The sequence below is a fragment of the Epinephelus fuscoguttatus genome, linkage group LG15, assembly GCF_011397635.1.
Source record: "Epinephelus fuscoguttatus linkage group LG15, E.fuscoguttatus.final_Chr_v1".
Classification (NCBI taxonomy): Eukaryota; Metazoa; Chordata; class Actinopteri; order Perciformes; family Serranidae; genus Epinephelus; species Epinephelus fuscoguttatus.
In genome coordinates this window covers 34,997,333-35,016,911 of record NC_064766.1, presented here as the reverse complement: position 1 = coordinate 35,016,911, position 19,579 = coordinate 34,997,333, and the positions used below count along the sequence as shown (strand labels likewise).

The window sequence follows — 19,579 nt, the reverse complement described above, 5'->3', positions numbered from 1 at the left end:
TTATCATTTTTTCCTCCTTTTTTTTTTTGGTTTTGTTGCATCTTTTTTTTGCACTCTCACAGGAGGCGTTTTGCTGATGTCTTTCTCACGCGGATGCATTTGAGATGAGATGCGAAAAGCAAATATTCCGCTTTTATTTCTAAACGAACATCATGCCTGCACGCGTGTGTGTTTTCCCGGAGAATGGAAGCGCGTGACGGGGATTACTATATTCTCACACTTTTCCCGACACCCAGCTCAACTAAATAGAGTCGCCTGTACCGATCGGGGTAAATTGGATTTTATAACATCCACCTACTCATCACAAAATAACAGCAAACTCGTGTTGCGACCGCGCGGCTTGGGGCTAAGTTGCATCTTTCTGTAATGCTAAAAAGGCAGCCGCGATTCTGGCCAGTGAAATTTAGAGAGACTAGACCTTTAGACTATCCCGTCTTGCACAAATTATCAGACAGAAACTGAGCAACTTCAGCGTTTTTCTGTAGGATGTCGCGCCGCAAGCAAGCTAAACCAAGATCACTGAAAGGTAAGTGATAAGCCTATGTTTGCTGGCTCTCAGATGATTTCTTTATTTTAAGGTGATGACAAGTCTAGACGAGCATGAACTGAACTTATCGCTCACTGTAATGTAACTGTCTCCCACCTCTCTTTCTTTTCTTTTCTTTTTTTTTTTACGCATTTTCGAAGTGTTCTTCCTGTTATGTTGCGCATGATATCGACTGCATTTACGCACTTGGCATCGGGGAAAAGCTGGTCGGCTACAGTTCAGACTGTATTGTAATGATAGTTAAAGTGCAAGGGCAGGGCATGGATGATTTGGAGAGCAACAGCGCAGCGCGACGCTGGCAAAACATCTGGATGTGTTAAAGACGCTCCTGGTCGGAACTTAAGCCGTCTGATGGAATGGGGTGCAGAGTCACGTGACCCTCCCCCTGTCTGAGAAACTAAGGAGGAAACATTTTATATGTTGGGGGGGAAAGGGAGGGCTGTGATGTGTATGTGTGTGCATGTGTATGTACAAAGGAGAAATTAGAGGTGGTGTTGAGTGCTAATTGGACGTTAAAAAGTTGTAAACATCTGGATTTATCAGGCAAAGCTGCAAAACAACACAACTTTTATGATGTTTTTATGCCACATGAAATCAGCACAGCATGTTTAGATACACACAGCAGACCATGTGTGTGATTTTTGTTGTTTTTCCTTTTTTTAATAACACTTTTTTTGTCGTTTTTGAGGCATTCGGACTGGTGGTAATTCGACCGTGCATTTGTGTCTGAGTGTACATGTGTGTAAGAGGGTGAGCGAAGAGGGGGGGAGGGAGAAATAGAGACAGAGCAACATGCATGAACACACACACATGCACACACATATTCACACTACTTTTCTCTGTAGCATTTTGGTGGGGGAGCTGCTGGGTTTTTGGAGGTTGAGCTCCAGTTCATCTGGCAGGCATTGTATTTTGCTCAGCAAATAATTGTCCACAATTTCACATTCCCAGCTTGTGGTCTGTGGACCCCTTTCTCTCTCCCCTTTCGTTCTCGGAAGTCTTCATCTCAAAGGAAGATTACATGGTCTGCGGTAGTACATTCATGCAGCCACCATTTTAAATCAATACCCAGGAGAGGGGGGAAATCTGAGTGCATGCACATCTTAAAATTGTCATATTCTGTTTCCAGACCTGCACTGCTCTTTTCACAGTAAACAGCTCTATACATAGATTCCCTATTTTCTCAGACCAGATTGGCATTGACTATTTTTTTTTCTGTTGTTAGTTGGTGTGACAATTGCTATTCTCAAAAGGCACATCACTTATATATAATCGTCTCTTGCAAGCATGTCTACATGCTACAAGTGTGCGTGTGTGTGTGTGAGTGTGTGAATTCAGAGGAACATCTGTCAAGATTTGTGTACGTCTATGTGTGCAAGAGAGAGGGATAGAGAGTGAGCAAATCACTATGCAAATGAAGTCAGAGTGATGACATTGTTTGTTTTGTTATTGTCAGTAAAATTTAAATTGGAAAAATGTGGTGCACAAAACATCCCCGACTTTTATGTCCTCATACCGACTGCTGAAGCGGAGCAGAAATGCAGATACGTCATAGATATTTCCCTGTTTTGGATCAGACCCAAGGAAGGCCAGGCAGATGTTATTTATTGTTCTTTGTCTATCTCTTTCCTCGGGGACAGAGATACACTTATACAGATGTCCACAATAACTTTGCTTGTCATTTTTTAAAATAGTTGCTTGACACTGAATTCTCCATTATTGTTTGCAGGAGAGAGGAATTGTCTTTTTATTCATAGACTTTTTAGAATTTATTTTGTCAACGCCAAAGTGGCACCATGTTTTTGTACGTGTGCTCATGTGCATGCACGTGTGTGAGCCTGCGTCTGCACGGACTGTACGTGTTCACCAAAAGCAAGCGTTTGCAGAGTTCAGGTTTCACTTTTTATAGGTTGTCTTCTGCCGACTTGAGGCAGTGGTCAATGTGGACGGTGCTTTTTTTGCACAGAAAGAACACTTTGTTCTGCAGAAGGGAAAACAAACAGAGGTGCCGGTGGAACATGGAGGCAGAGAACGGGCATCATGTGCGGTGTTTTAGGGACTGTTATGGATAGCATGGACATGGAGAGTACATAGAGGAGATGAGAAAATAATGCTGTGACAGTTGGCACTCTTTTTCCCCTGTGCACCCCAACACACCCACTTCCTCAGTATTGGCTGCTTGTGGGAGTCAGAGGTTATGTTTTTGGTCCCATCGAGGAAAAGGGCAACATTACAAGTCCCGTTTCAATTAAGTCTGAGAGACAGATCCGGCTACGTTATTGCTTGGGGGAATAAATGGCACAGGACAAGACCATACATCATTCGCTTATATGCAAACACTTCACCCCAGCCACTGACATTTACTCAATCCTGAGCCTTCTACATTTCTCAACTGTAGGCACATTGTAATTTTGTTTTGATGTGCAGAGGCTTTGGGTCAGCACATTGCCTCAGTCAGTGGTGAGCAGCGAGGAAGGAGGATCTCACTCCAAATCCTGCATGTAGCGTGTGATGACTGCCACGTTGCCTGTCCTACAGCACTTCCTGAATAATGTGAGGCTGGCTTGATATTTTCATTTGGAGCACAAATGACAGTCTCAAGCCTGATGTGTTTATTGGCTGAGGGGGGAAGTTTCCAGGTCTGTCATCCGCATATATAAATATATTTTCTGCACCATTTACTTTAAGTAGAGAGGTTGTCATGAAATCAGTGCCGTGTCATGTACACCTTAAATATTTGATGTATTTTGAGGAGCTGAAATTTGTCGCCACACGACTGAATTCGGGAGTTTTGCTTGGCTACACACGAAAGGAAATATTATTTTATACTTTAAATGTAAACTGCACAGAACAGTTTTTGAAATCAGTGAAGGGCCTTTTAAAAAGAAAGTTAACATGGTGTCTTAAGTAAAAAATCCTCTTCTCATACATAAAGAGATGAGAGCTGAAGTTTATTTTCCAACAGTGAATAAAATTGAAATTTGACCCGTCAAGCAAAACTGAAATAGATGGGTTTTTTTAACCCGCAATTGTCCTTTTCTTTTTTAAGAAAAGAAACTTGACCGTGTCCGTTATGAGATGCATAACCACTCCCCCTTTCACTCCTTATGAGCACAGGCCTGTGGAACTAAAACGTGTGATGGCACAAGTGTTTTTATCAGAACTACTCAAACGCTCATGTGAGTATTTTAAATACACACTGTATTCAGTGTGTTTACTGTTCAATGTAATGAAGGCCTCTTCTTAATTAGATCAATTAAAAACGCACAATATCCTGCTTTGTTTTTTCCCCCCATGTTAAAATGTCTTAACAGTTACGTCATTCTTAGTTTATAGGAAGCAGCAGTATTCCAGTCTGTTCACAATTAATGATCTGTGGCATAACACCCATTAACACTTTTCTAATGTGACACAAAAATATGGTTAGTATTATCATTAAGGAAATTATGATGGAGCCGTGGAAAAATCCCATTAGCACGGCTGTCAGTGCTCTTGACATGCGGCTCAGTGTGTTGGACTGGGTGTCGCGGGAGCTGGCCGATATCTCTTCTTATTCCATGGCATGTGTCTCTCCTGTTGTCATGGGTTGTCTGCCACATGGAGAAAGAGTTCTGATTCAGAGACAATGATTGATTTCCACCGCTGCTGCAAATGAAATGATACGTTGCTGAGCTTATTTGCATCTGTCTCATTTCCCTGTTTGAATAGCATTAATATTTTTTTTTCTCAGAAGCTAAATTTGAAATAATTGCATAAAGAGATTATTGATTCATGATGTTTTTTTTTTATTGCTATTACCAGTGGAGTTCTTTTTTTTTTTTTTTTGCTCTCATGATTTGCTTACAGTACATGGCAATATATAAAGGATTACAAATATTATGCAACGTGATTAACATGCTCCTCTATTGCAAATTATTTATGACACTAATCACCAGTTCAAATAATGCTCATTAAGAAAGTTATTCATGTGCAGTGTGTGTCCTCCTCCCTCCCTTCCCAGCCCTAATTGAGGAGGGTTGACCTCTTGACCTGAGCTAAATTGAGTTGTAGTCCCTGTGGCGAGCGTCTCCTTCCCGGTCAGTCAGGGCGGATTACACAGCCATTGTGTTCGGCACTGTATCGTCCAAGCTGGCTGTAACCAAGCAGATGAGTCACGCATATCCAGGAACACACTCAGGGCTCTTTTTTTTATGTCTGAGAAGTGCTTGAGAGATACCCCCACACACACACAAGCACACACACACAAATACGTGGCAAATAAAAGCAGAAAAATGTACAGTAATTATACACACGTGTTGGTGTGCATGTACGCGCTCTTCACTCTATTCTCTTACACAGCAGGAATTCATTTGATGGATTAGGAAAGGTCCAAGCTGCTGAGAGTTTGTCATGTTTTGCTTATTCATGTCTATTAAATCATTAGTTGTATGCAGGTGTGGTGTATCACGGGCCGTGCGTGTGGTGATCAATCTGTTTGTTTTTTTAAATTTCGTATTTTTTACCTTCTTTTTTTTTTTTTTGCTTCTTGTTTTGCTGTGGAAAATTAATTCATCCCTAAAAAGGAAATGTCCTGTCCTGGGGATTGTCACTCTCAATATAATGACAGTTACTCGGCGTTCATTTTTGTGTGTGGCCAGTGTGTTAATTAGTGGCCTTTAATGCTGTGCCACTTGTTGTGGGATTATGTCTTTTCCTGCTCCGCGTTTTGAAAATCAAAGGAGCAGCGCTGAAATGGTCCCATGTGTGTTTGGTATTGTATCAACAAAACCTAGCAGCATGATTACAGTTTGTCACTGACTGAGTGATACACTGTACCTTGTCAAACATTAATTAACTGATAGCGGTGATGCATTAACAACAATGTGGACTGGAGTTTTATTCAGCTGCAGTTATTGTCATTATGAAGTGATCACGAGCTTTAATTAAAACTGTCCAGCTATTTGGATTTGCGCTGCGTTAGGATTGTTGATCAAATGTCCAGCCTGTATGAAACATCACAGGAGCCTGCCCTTACTTGACAGCTCGCCCTCTATGATCGCTCCTGGCTAGCTATTAATTATCTAGAAGACAGGTGCAAATGAGAAAAGAATTTGCACCGTGATGGAGGTTTGTTTACTTTAAATGACAAAACTTTTAATAAGTTCACAGTGGTGACAAATCATCGCAAACTGCCGTAATGTTTAAGTTCTTATGGCATTGTGAAATAGAATTTTCTGCCTGAACTCCCTCATCTCACCAACAGGGACGGTAATCAAAACAAAAACTCCAGCTCCCACCACCAATCTCTGATAGAACCATGGGGGATTTATTAGGACCCCCATCCCCAGCCCATTTAAATGATCCTAGATGCAAGGCGCTCAACAGTGCTGGAGAAACTCATTAAACTCTCAGGGCGTCAGTCACTAAGGCCTCCTTTAACAGGACAAGGTTTCTGTGTTGGCTGATACAGTCCTCTTTGGCGGCTCCGTGGGACATACCTCCATGGTGTCCAACTATGTCTATTCCATCACTTTTAATTGATTTTGCTAATTAATTGCCAGGCCCATTTGTTTAGCATATTTCTTCTGTGTACATCAATTATAATTGTTACTAAGGGAAATATTTCCGATCAGAGACATTCTTATGTATTGAGTGAATAGTGTTTCTTTTTTTTTTTTTTTTTTCACAACGGTTAGTTTGAATAAAAGCTTCTCATAGGAATTTCTTTGGAATTCAATTTTGGCTGGACAAGGCCTGACAGCGAAACATAGTTGCTCCGTCGTTTGCCATCTTCATAAGAAACAGCTCGACACTTTCCTCTTCATTTTTCACTGAGGTTTGACACCCTGCTTGACACTGACTCTTGCTCCCCTGAGGGAAAGGCTTCTGCCACCATAGGATCCTGCCTTAATTATGCAAAGTACAGGATATTTTGTGCGATTTTAAAAGTGCGCCAGTTTCTGCTTTGGCAGTCACTGCCACACTCCCCTACTGGGAGGTCCTGTCAGACTCCCCCTTCCTCTTTGCCCAGGAAAATGAAAGGCTAGAAAGAAAAGACATAATGGAGAATGCATTTCAACTGCAGGGGTGGAACGCAGAGGCGTAAGAAGTCCTCAGTGAGACCCTCATTTTACATGGAACAGGTGGGAGACTCTTTTGTTCTCTTCCTGCTGTTAAAATCCATTTCATTTCTTGTACTTGACATGCCACAAGGAACTCTCACCAGTTCCAAAAAGGCTCCAGTGTAAAAGGTTCCTACCTTTTACTAAACAGAAGTCGTGTTTTTCAAGGCCATGCTGTTGTCAAAAAGTCAAAAGCGGTTTAGTTGCCATGCGCCTAATGAGCGGATTTCAGTGCTGATCAAGCTGTCACTGTTTTGTCAGCCGTCCTGTTTAAGAGCAAAAGCACTTTTTGCTGCTGCTTTGGTTGTTAGGACACGTAATGTGAATGTATATTTTATAAATGTATGTTTTCTTTGCGTTTAAGTTTGGATCTCAGGTCCATATTTACGCAGGAATCTACAAATCTTCCTTTTGATACCCGTCTAATTTAGCTAACCAAGGCACTGTACAAGCCTCTTACTAATGCAGTCATCAAGGTGTTTTTTACTTGGTCACTGTTGATGTTGGGAGGACGTTTCATGGGAGACGTTCATAATTCATCACGTCATTACCCAGTCCAATATGTTATTTACGTGGGTGGCTGTTTGCCTTGTTGCCAAACCTCATACATATGAAAGGCTTGTGTGGATTCCCAAACCACAGGTTGAGCTGTCGAAAGCTGTTGAAATCTCCTGGAGTTTCCATACAGAAAATCTCAATAGTAAATAATAAAAAAGAAGGAAATCTCAATGTGTCTAACTTGTTTTTCACTGTTAACTGTTTCTTTCCCTCTTTTTCTCCCCCCCACCCTTCTCTTTTTCTGGCAGTAGAAGACAATGTGACAGAGGACCAGCACAGTCCTGGGCAGACTGCCATTCCAAGCGGTAATGCTCCATTTCATATTTCATCATTTTCGGCTGGAAAGTGGATCATGTGTCTGTGCGTGTGTGTGTCTGTAAAATCTTTGCTGGGTTCAGAGTGATATAAAGTATGTATTTCCTGTTTTTGAGGCTCGTACTCTAAACTGCATGGCTGCATGATTGTATATGTGAGAAGGGCAGAGCGGTGTTTGTTTGTGTGTTTGTGTGCATGCATACATGCAGGTGTGCTTATAGCTGTCCTTGTGTTTCTGTGTGTTCCTGCTGCTTTTTTTTTTTTTTTTTTGTAACACTCTTTGTTTCCCAACCCTCTGTATGATGTAGAATAGAGCTACCCAGATGAATGTGTCCTGTCTCCACGCGTGCCATTCACAGTGGCCCTCCAGGAACAGAGCGGTAATTCAGGTCAGGCTAGCAGAAAGCCCCCTATGAATGAAGCCTGCTCCTGATGCGCCACACTGTATATTTTCATTTCATTTGTCTCTGGTAAAGGTTAAGTCTCAGGCGTGGTTATTTTAAACCCGATATGGATGGTTTTGCCCAGCAGGCTGGGGACCCTGGGTACTCCTAGGCTGCCACATTAGTCCAGCATTTACCCATAGCTTTCTGAGTGCTCCTGTGTAAAATACAGGAGCATGCACCACATAATAGGTCCGAGCTTTTCTCAGCTGCTCATGACCATAGGTGTGGATTTCAGCGGGGGTGCAGGGGACACATCTCCCTCAATATTTAGTACGTGCATTTGTCCACCCCCTATTGAAAACATAAAGATAGCAAACTGCTTTTAACTTGACAGGATTAAAGAATTTTACCAATTGCACAAATTGGTGAATACAAAATGCACCAGAATGTAGGGAATTAAGAGTTTGATGCTCAAAAGTTTCTGGTGGAGGACACCCAAACCCTGCATTACAAAAGCTACGCCCTTGCCTATGACTACAGTATTATTGTTTCAGGGCTTGTAATCCCTCTCCGCTTTAATGTCTCGCAGATATCTAGAAGTAGATGTGGGTTTCTTCAATTGTAGCACATTTTAACAGACACAGGCCTCATGCTGCCTTCACATGGAATCATGCAGACAATAGACAACATATTGGACATCATTTTAGCAAGGAGAGCAGGACGATGAAATTAGATGAGGCCGGCAAAGAAAACCGGCAGCGTCACAGTAGATGGCATTGCAGTTCACAGATAAAATATGGAAAACTAAAAAACTGGATTTTGAGTAGCTCCTTCACACAAGGAGAAAACACAGGCGATCTGGACAATTACATGAAATAATGAACACAAAATAACTGTATTAAATATATTAATATAAACATTAGTGTCACCATGGCTACATATCATCCTGCGTGTTTGGTTTTACTGTCCTGCCACCCCATCGGACTGTTTGTTATTCCTGCGCCGCCCAGAAGATGTTGTCCATCTTCCATCTATCGTCTGATTCCATGTGAACACAGCAGTTTTTAACCTTTGGCATCATCCTCATTCCTCTCACATGATTCCGATCGACTCCTCAGAGTGTACTCGATCAGATATGCCAGTAAACATTTTCATAACATTTTTGTTCATCTCCGGAAAAAGCAGATCTGCCGCTGAGTTAATGTGTATCGATAGGTTATTGGTGGGTGGTTCTGTGGAGAGAAACTGCCTCCTTAGCCCCTCTAACCCCAGCTCAAGGGATGAAGGACTGGGCATAAAAGGCAGACTTGCCTCGGAGACCTCCTGTCATCCAGAGCCAAAGTAGAGCTAATGAGTGTGCCTGATTACAACGACCCCCTCAGACACACGAATCTCCCCTCTCCCCATCCCTCCACCACCTCTATCTCCAGAGTGAGGGGAGACAGCCGCCACATGATCGATGTCTGCCTGTGGAGAAATCAGGAGGGCGCACAAATTAATTTCTCACTTTCCTCATTTGACTTCGTCTGACTGATTTATTTTTTAACCCCCTCTCAGGATGCAGCTTGACGAATGGTCAATGAGAAAAGTGTTGTTTGCGACGGTAAACTTCCAAGATGCCGGGTGATTTCTCTTGCTATTTGCCAATTTGTCTCCTCCAACTTTTAAAATGTTTGCGGCAGCGCTCGTGTGTCTTTATCATAGCAGCAGTAATTCATCCTTATGGTTAAACCACTGCCCAAACAAGCCCTTTTTAACATCAAATTGAAAAGCAGTGGAAAAGCTTACCTGCTTTTCATGCATTTGCCACTTTGACGGACACGGCCACAATAGCCATTAGACTGCTGACAAGCAAAGGGCTTTATCAGACATGGTGTCAAGATCTGCCTCATAAGTAGACCCCCAGTTGTGCTCTTCTGTGACTCTGCAAGCGTTCTGCAGGCCCTGCATCCTGTTTCTCATTCATGTTTGATATGTAGCAAAGGCAAAGGAGAAATGCTAACAAAAGAGGCCCTCTAAAAGATAGACAGTATTATGCATAGTATAGAGGGGCAGGAACAGTGTGATATCTGAGATTTAATGAGGCAGTGCGCTTTTTTACCCAGAGAGTGTCGAGCAGGCTTAAGATCTGCAGCTTGGCTTTACCACTGCGCTGCCTGTGTGTAATTATAACCACATGCTCCGTGCTTTTTCTTCTCTCTTATATATACATCCCTTTCTTTTTTTCCTCTTTCTTTCTTTTTCGCTCTTGGCTATGTCAGATTGAGGCGGTTTTTTTGGAAGAGGGTGTCAGCTCTGTCAAAGCGGAGTGGACTGAGGCAAATAGAAGTGTTCTAGAGATCTGAAGGGGTGTCTGGGTGGCAAGGTGCCGTAGCGCGGAGTAGTGTAGCGTAGTGGTGCGGCGTCTGAGACTCGGGCTGAGGTTGAGGCTGCCCACAGATCAATGTACTGCAGGGCTCACTACAGCAGGAAGAGGAAAGGACTCTTTCACTCCACCACTTCAGAAAATCATATTCTCTATTATTCATTTCCTTTGATGTTTTACTGCACTAATGGCATAGCAAGGCGCTCCGTTCAATATTATCACTCCCTGTGAGAGAGCAAGTGAGACAGGGCGAGGGAGAGAGAAAGGGAGCATTTGGTGCGTTCAAATGTTGTTTCTCATTCAACCGCTTTGATTTCCATTCTTCTTTGTGTGCTCACGTCTTTTTTTTTTGGGTGAAGAGATTTTAATGGTGGCTGATGCCGTCTGTACACCTGTGATTATATGCGCCGCTTCCTTCATGTAGTGCTCTATGTGTTGTCGTCATTGTTTGTTCTTGCTCCTCCTGTAATTGTTTAGCACCTCTTCTCGCTCTGTGCTGCTCTTATCTTTATCTCAGCATGCATCATAAAATTTTCATAAATGTACTGCATGGTTTTTTTGGCAACTTATAATAAGGTGGGAAGCATTTGTCTGTCAACTTTGAGCTTGTTGTGAGTTTAGCTTTTTAAGAGAAATCGCTTCTGACAAACACCTCTGCTAATTTACTTTAAAATTTCAAGTGTACCAAAATATTAAACAGCAATTAGTCCCTAATATGAATCTGGGGGACTTGAAGCAGATAGCTCAAATTGCGTGCACCGACCATATGAACACAGCACCCCCACACCCCCCCCCATGCAAATTCTTGAGGATCGTTAACAATCTGGCAAGTGTCAAGCGCACAGCCTCGTCGTCGGATCATGACATTCTTTAATGATGGGGGATCAGTGGATGTGACGGTCTAAGTGGAGAGCCCCCAAATCCCATCCACACAGAGGAGGATACACTCGGAGGCACACGTGGCATTAGAATGTAGTGTGACCTATATATGGCGGGTGCTCGGCAAAAGTTTTAGATTTTTAAATAATGAGGTGCCGGCAACCGTGTGAAGGTTATTCAATCTTAATGTCCTCCTATTTCTGACAGCCTCCCTCACTCTGATAAAGGAGCGCACTCACCTTTGATCAGGCCCGCCGACATGTGTCGACAGAAGCTGCTCGCTGGTTAAAATAAATTCTTAATTCGAACTTGGGGGTGGGTGGTTGTAGGGTGGGTTTGCCGGGGAGGGGGCATCATAGGATCAGGATCTCTGGGAAATGATGGGGAAATGAGGAGATGGGTGAGCTGGTAATGATGTTTTCGACACCAAGGTCTTTCATTGCACAAAGAAAGACTCAGGCTAAACCCTGATGGAGCTAGACATACTGTATCTACAGGCAAGTAAAAACATAGCCCTCAGTGATTTCACGCTTTTTGCGCTCAGTGATTTGGGGCTTGATTTGAATGCACTGCAGTTTAAAACACTGACATCCATCACATGTTGCATTTCAAAAATGGCTCAGTACCCAACAACAACTTTTCCCTGCCTGTTTCCGTACTTAATCTTTAAGCTTAACGGCAGGGTTCATGGTGAGAGTTAACTTTTCAGATCTGAATGCTGTAAAGTTCAGGCTTTGCAGCTTGGCCTGACTTTACCGCTCCATTTATTTTTTTCTTTCTTCAAGTGCTCCTGTACACTCATGCCCTTCCTCCTCTCCCCATGGTCAGTGTCTCCACCTACCTCAGTGTGTGGGCCAGACAGTGGGGGGACGAGTGTAGGCCTCCCTGCTAGGGACCACAGGTCCCTGGTGGGGCCGATGGAGCAGAGAAGAGAATATCAATTAAAAGGTTATAAATATTTAAGAGCAGAAATATTCAATAATATAAGGGTGGGGGGTCCAGGGGACTCTTCAACTCACAAGATGAAAGTTGTGGCATGATAAATGTCACAGGGCACCATAAGAGACATGAGTGTGTGTGATGGATGGACTTGGACTCAGATAATACATGGCTGTAACGATGTCAATCATCATTCAGATAACCTCATTTTATCAGCACAAAACTACTTTTAGTACCATAAAGATTGAAAATACATCTTTAAAAATTTTTCAGTCGTCATGTTCCCCTTATGAATAGCTTCTCAGTCCGAGCTACGATCATCTTGCTTTGAGCTGACCTTATCAGGATATGGATCAACAGTCGATGTAACTTCCCTCTTGTCCTTACCTGCCACACCAGCATTGTCAAGCTGATTAACAATATTAACAAGGCATGATGAAAAATTCTCAATATGCCACACATCTTCCCCCCATATTCCACATGTGATTGTCAGCCATTCCAAGCATGCTGGTATTGATCTGCTGTCCAGCCTGTAGAGACTGGTAGAGGAGGATGTCCTGATCTGATGGATTACTGTATGAGGCCCAGAGGCACAGAAACCTCAGTATTGACGTGGCTCTTTAATCCCAGGGTTGGACGTGACCTTGCCATGTCAAGTCCACCCCCCACACCACCCCCCAACCCCCCTTTCTCCCTCAACCGCCACCCCCAAACGTGTAGTAGTTTACACTTCCAGCGCCGCATCACAGTGGTGCACCGGAGGTCACTCAGCTCGACCGAGAGCGCTGACCCTGCTTGGATTCACTGGAAGTTGGAGCTGAAACTTGTCACTCGAAAACAAGCGAGTGGAAATCAAACCCGGACGTGCATAAAGCTCTTTGGGTTTAAAGGAATACCTCATCCACAGAATGACCATTTGTATATCAATACGCGATGCCACGTTGCCTTGAATTTGATGTTTCTTTTGCATGCCTCCACGGAAATGGCAACCATATTTATTTATTGTTACAGACTCACACAACTCGTGCAGTGTAATCCAAGTCGTATGCTCAGTACTTCCCAAACACATGCATTTTAACTAAAACCTTAATATTAAGAACTTAGCTGCTCTCGTCAAAGCCAGACTCCACATACTGAGATTTTTTTTTAGCTTTTGGAAAGTAGTGAGCATACGACTGGATAAAAGAGACTTGGATTGCACTGCGCAAGTTTGTAAACGGATGTTTAGATATAGTTTTGCTGTTGTAATACACGATCCCCAATCAATCATTAAATCTATAAATTTGCCATTTTGCTTGGAGTCATGCGAGAGGAAGTTATTGTGATGAGTTTAAGGTGACACAGCATCTCTAATAGATTACAAATCATCATTTTGTGGTTGAAGTATTTCCTTAAATCTCTCCTTAACTTCGCAGTTTCTCTTAGCCTTTTTCCTTTGGTCATTATCGTACATCTGTTACCCTTGAAACCATACGAGAATATCATCTTAATATGGATAGAATAAAATGCATCTGCATTCTGCACTTAGAGATGCATTATTATTGCCGATAAACGATAAGATGCTTAAATGTAGCCATCAGTTGTTTTCTCTGACAGGACTGAGCTGTAATATTAGGGGAGTTAATGATTAAGAAAGGCCGCTGGAAGAAAAATATCAAAGTCTTTACCCCCTCCACAGGCACCCTGTATAAAAAGACGTGAAGTGTTCACATTGCGGTGCATATTGTGAATTCTGTGTCTGTGTCTGTGGATGAATCATTAGTCTATATTGTGTGGCTTTTGGCCTCAGTCAGAAGTGTTTCCCCCCAGAGCAAGAAAGGCCTGCATCTGTGAGGATTGGGTTGGGATTTTCATTTTCTTGAAACACCTTCTGTTCTGTTCTGCATGGTCCCACCGGGGACCACAGTGCTGATATTTTTAGAGGGCATGTTCCGAGAGCCTCAGTCGCCAAGAGGGAAGGACAATGGAGGGTGTGATGTTACATCAATACTTGGCGCAAGTGGGGGAAAGGAAAAATCCTGGGTGGCCTTGATGAGTTCTGGAACGCCTTTCCTCAAGGAATTTTCACAGTTTAAGAGCACCCTACACAAGGATGACTTAAAATGGCTGCCTATGTGTACAGACACCAGGTACATGTGCACCCACACCTGCACGCATCGATGCCACACATGCCTTTGTCCTCGGGCACTGTTAACTGTGTGCTAGGCAAAAAAAACAGGCTTCCTCCTAACGTTCCCCTCCGGAGTTTCAGGACAAGCTGAGGAACACTTGCATCAGTAGGGCTTAAAATGGCTGCCAGTGAAGTGCAAGGGCTCGTCTCCTCCCACAAAGCCCTAACCAGGGTGACATGATTGTTTGATTGTGAGTATGGCTTTTTAATCAGTCTTATTGTGAAGTGTAATGGTCACAGCAGGGGAGAAAGAGGGCTGCAGGCCATGCTGCCTATTTATAAGATGCTGTTGCAAGCCAGATTTACTATGCTTCTGAGTGAAGATGTTTATGGTGCGCTGTGAGTGAACAATGCGAGGTTTGATTTGTTGTCCGAATATTTTAGCGTCACGTGAAGAACTTGAGATTAGGCCGGCATCTTGAAAGATGATTCGTAGTCCTGGTTCAGTCAGTCGCCCACCCCTGGCACTGCTGCAGCACAAAGCCAACAAGAGACAAAACTGCAGATGGATTGGAGAATATTGATGTGTGCGACCCGCGGCTGCCTGCGAGCAAGGCTGAATAATTTAGGGAAGTGTGTCGTGACGACAGCCTAACACACACCAATCTCGGTTTTGTGTGTCTTACTGTGCTACTCTCCATACATCCACAGTTCTGGCCTAGATGTCTGGATAATATGGCAAGGTCTGTCTCCTTTGATAGACGCTGACTGATGCAATTCAGCACTCACTGGCGGAATTTCATATTTCTTTGGTCGAGCCAAAACTGCAATCCAGGATTTATTAACTACACATATTCCCATCAGTCTAGTTTCATATACTGAAGTTTTGCTTGGGTGAAGCAGGGCAAACACAACGTAAAACCATTTCTAATAACAGAGGTGTGTGTGTGTGCATGTGTGTATTAGATTTGTGTGTGTGCGAGCACCGTGCCACCTTGTCTGTGTGTGCCTGTATATCTCTCACCCTCACCTGCCCAACAGTTCTGTTATGGCATGAGTGGTTGAGTTACAGAGGCCCAAATTGAACCTGCATTTTTATTACAGCTTTTATTATTGTTTTTATTAAATCCAGAGTCTAGAAATCCATTTTATTGTCACCCAGAGGAAGCTGTAGTACCTCACTGTGTGGGTCACCCCTCTGACTATGTGGTGCTGTCATTTCCTGTGGCTCGGCAGATCCAGAGTGCGCCCTCGAGAGGGTGGCGGAGGATGGTGAGACCGGGCGTCTGAGGAAGAGGCTGCTCTCTCCAGAGGAAGGAGAGGAGGGAGAGGAGGAGGACGAGGAGCCTGCGCTGCACAGCTGCGACAGCTGCCGGCAGGTGTTCGAGTCGCTGAGCGATCTCACCGAACACAAGATTAATCAATGCCAGCTGACAGGTAAACAACGTTCAGCCCACCGAGCCTCCCCTCCACTCTGCCACTCAGCTCTTCTCCCACTCCCACTCTCGCTCTATGCCTTCACCAGAGAATATGCCACACTATGTGTGTTAGTACACTGCGCCAAGGGGAGCACAACACCAGACTACCAGCTTCCTTGGTAGATATCCAACAACACAGACACACACACAGGCCTCACACACATAGCACATTTTTTATATGTGCTGTACATCAATATCTACAGGCGTGACATACAAATAGGCCTCCATGTGTCCTTATAATAGATCACTGAAGGCTACAGTATGTGTATTTATAGTATGTGCATTGTGTCCTTGCCTGTTTCAGTGTAACATTTTATACAGCGTTATACTGATTCTAACATTTCACTAGAGTATAACATGCAGCTACGAGGTCCCACAGTAACCAGACCACCAACTGGAAACAGATCCTTGCTCCAGGAAAGTCCCTCAGCTGGTCCCAGTGCTAGCTAGCCGCAGTAGTAGTGGGACTGAAAGAGAAGGATGCCATTGGCAGACTGTGTCATTGACCTGTTGATGGATGAATAGCGCTATAAATACCCTGACAAGGTGGCAGACAGAACTAATGATGTGAACTGAAGGTTTCCATGTGCTTCTCCTGGACTTGCTGTCCTCCTTTACACGTCCTGATGGGCCCGCGCTGAGAAACGCCACCTGACACATATTTCCCAATGTTTGGGCATACACAATGTCTTTTACTATGTGGCTCAGAAACAGAACATGCTAAAATGTAACGTTACTGTTTCTGATGTTGCACAGAAGCTACCGTTTATCGTTTCAAAGCGAACTCAAAGCAGTACTCATGAGAAAGCTAGTGAAGTCTCTTCTCTGTTTACATTCAAGCACAGTTTGATTTCATATTTTGCAACCCACAATCAGCAAGCCACAAATTATAGGGTAGATATCCCACGAGTTTTACAAAGATTTTCCATTAACTGTAAGACAGTCTCACGAACATTTGTTTGTGTGTGTGTATGTGTGTATATAAGCGTGTGCATTCTTTCATGCCCCCCCCAGCACACACACATCGGTGTTAATTGAGGCAGAAATGCATGCATGTTCATTGTAAGAGTGGCTTTGTGTGTGCAAGCCTGCTAGTTTACATGTACGTGCACCTCGGGTGCGCTCATGTGTGTGCAAATCCAAAGTGACGCTCAGTCGACGAAAGGTGTGAAAATCAATGCACTGTTCACTTTCACATTACTGTCATCCAACAAAGGCACTCATTGGTTTGAGGGAAACTAAGTGCAGAACCTCCTGTCGCCCTTTTTTTTCCCAAAGTAACACCTAAATCCATGAAGCCAGCACAGATTTGTGGACAGTCTGTTTGAGAAACCTAGAAAATTAAAACACAAAGGGTATTATGGAAGTCATAGGGGAACGTGCTCCAACACTGCTTGAATTAAAATTCTCTTTAGACATTCTTATTTGGTGGTGTGCTATTATGGAGATAGTCAGTAATGCAATAAGAGTGGTGTGTTTGATTCGGGGGCAGGCCTTTTATGTTCAGCCCTGCTGTAATGTGGTCATGACTGACTCAGCCATATTTTTTCAATAATTAAGCCCGGCTTTTATAAATGTCAATCTTACGGACAAATAACTCTTAATTGCTCAATGATGAAAAAAAACACAGTTTGGATAAGAGCCCCTGTGGAAACCAAACAAAAGAATCTAATTGCCATTAGGGTATTGTGATTGCGCAGAAACACTCTATTAGTATTCAAACACAGTGGGAGAAAAGAAACTTCTAGATGGCATACTAAGTACTTTGAATGTGTGTGTGTGTGTGTGTGTGTGTGTGTGTGTGTGTGTGTGTTTGTGTATTCTCTGGAATATGGGAGGAGATTTCCTATGTGGCATTATGTAGACATCCATGACCAATTAATCTGCCTTACATCAAGTCTCTACTCACAGATGGATCCTTTATTAGAACCATTTTCTAATCAACCACCAGCACCTGCTAAACCCTCCATTTTTTACAATTTCAAATGTTTTATTTTTGGTAAACAAATTGCAGTGCTTGACTGGAACCAATCCACATATGGAGATTTGCTTGCTGTTCCCTGACAGAACTCTTTCCCCCCCAGCTGATATCCCATAAGCGTATACAGTGTATTACCAGAACCAGACATGCCCATATAAACCCACCGACTCACATGTTTATTCGGGGCCTCATTATACGTTGCGTCTATAAAGTAAAACACAAGTTTCACCCCAGGAGTGAGACAAAACAGACTAAAATAAAGTCTAAACAGATTCGAGCTGCATGTGGACCACGCCCGATGGACAGAGAGAAAAGAGAAAGATGTTACATGTCACTGCGATCAATGGCGGCCATTGTCTCCCCCCCGTCTGGCAGAGGTATAACACCTTTCCATGCACTTAAGCCGTGACCACTGCAGTGCGCTAAGGGAGCGCATGGGTATGGATTGCCTCGTGTCCCTGATGCGATCGGTGCTATTGATCGCGCTAATGCTGGACTGCGGAGGAAGGCGAGAGTCTGAGAAAGGGAGCGAGGGAGAAGGAGGGAGATGGGGAGAGAGAAGGAGAGAGAGTGCTGCAGGAATGCGTCCCCAGGGAGCCCGTCTTGGGCTGGGGCAGGGCTTCAGGAATGCTCCCCAGGAGATCCCAGTGAAGGCTAGGGCAGGGCTGGAAGAATGCTCCTCTAGAGAGTTGAGAGTGGAGGCTGGCTGGGGCAGGGCTAGAGGAATGTTCCCCCAGAGCACCCCTTTAACTCTGGAGCAGAAGTGGAGGGGCTCCGCGGGGGGAGAGCGCTCCCCCGTCCCCCCTCCGGCTCCAGGATGGCTGCGGATCAGGTTTCCGTGTGGGGATCAGCATCCTGCCGACAGGGCTTTAGGCTGCCCTGGGGAGGAGACAGGAGGCTGGAGGCACTGCTATTCCATAGGCCTTTCCAAAAACACTTCACAAATGCTTTGTCTCACTGTCTCACTGTATTGTCTGTGCACCCTTGTATTGTTACCGATCCTTCACGGAGAAAGAGAAACAGCGTCTACAGTTTGACTTTTGTTCTCAGTTGGCACAAGACGTGTTCATCTGCTAGATATGAGATTGCACTGGTAGGCAAGGAAACATGCCCTCAGACCTACTCGCCAAAGAAATACCTTGCTCCTTAGCTCATTTCAACTTGTGTTTACTAGCTAGCCCACTCTGTAAATAAAAATAACACATCCAGCTCCGAGTTTAATTCAAAAGATTGCACTTTCACAAAGCCTTTCACTGTCAGTTCTCCGATTCCATGTCTCTGAAGGTATTTGAATAGCCCAGTGCACACATGGGCTGTCAGCCTGGTGGCCATTCTTTCATTACGGGTCCAGCTCCCTTGAGCAACACCTTTTCTTGTGTCCTTCACTAGAGGAGGGGCATGGCTGCTCCCCCCAGAGAGATCTGTGCCCTGCTATTTTAACCCTCTGTGAGATGACCTTTTTAATAAGTGTCTTTCTCTGTTTTCCTGCCGGCCACTGTGCGAGCAAACAGAGCATGTCTTCTGCTTCCCTCAGATAAAGGAATCAATCAGAGAGGGTGCAACAGAGAAAGAGAGAGAGGGAGAGATAACTGGGCCATATATGGATTTATATTATGTAGATTTCCCCTTTCTTCTTCCCTGTAGACATTGCAAAATGCACTCAGCTTCAATAAAATACATTTCAGATTTATGAGAAAAATACAAATGAAATATTAATACTGTGTGAAACACAATAAGATCCCCCCACAATGAAGAGGATGGCAATATGATAGTTTAGACAAATTTCTAATATGAGGTCTCTGTTTGCGACGGGGAGCCAGACAAATTTTTTAAACCCAATGATATATGTTTTCCTCTTCCCGTTCCCAACCTCAACATGTTTGTTTGAAGTGTTTGAATTCATTTACATCAAGTCGTTGG

At 43.7% G+C, this 19,579-nt stretch overlaps 1 protein-coding gene across 5 annotated transcripts in view; it reads left to right on the top strand.

The window, feature by feature from the left end:
* The window catches only part of LOC125901890 (zinc finger protein 521-like), a 98,180-nt gene that overhangs the window by 349 nt on the left and 78,252 nt on the right, over window positions 1-19,579 (top strand). For 2 of the 5 annotated variants that reach the window (XM_049597887.1, XM_049597885.1), the window contains exons 1-3: window positions 1-526; window positions 7,455-7,511; window positions 15,437-15,637. The exon at window positions 1-526 is cut by the window's left edge and continues 175 nt beyond it. In XM_049597887.1, coding sequence (XP_049453844.1) covers window positions 487-526; window positions 7,455-7,511; window positions 15,437-15,637 — 298 coding nt within the window. In that variant the 5' untranslated portion in view covers window positions 1-486. The remainder of the gene's footprint in view (window positions 527-7,454; window positions 7,512-15,436; window positions 15,638-19,579) is intronic. The other 3 variants (XM_049597886.1, XM_049597889.1, XM_049597888.1) reach the window with 3 other exon arrangements.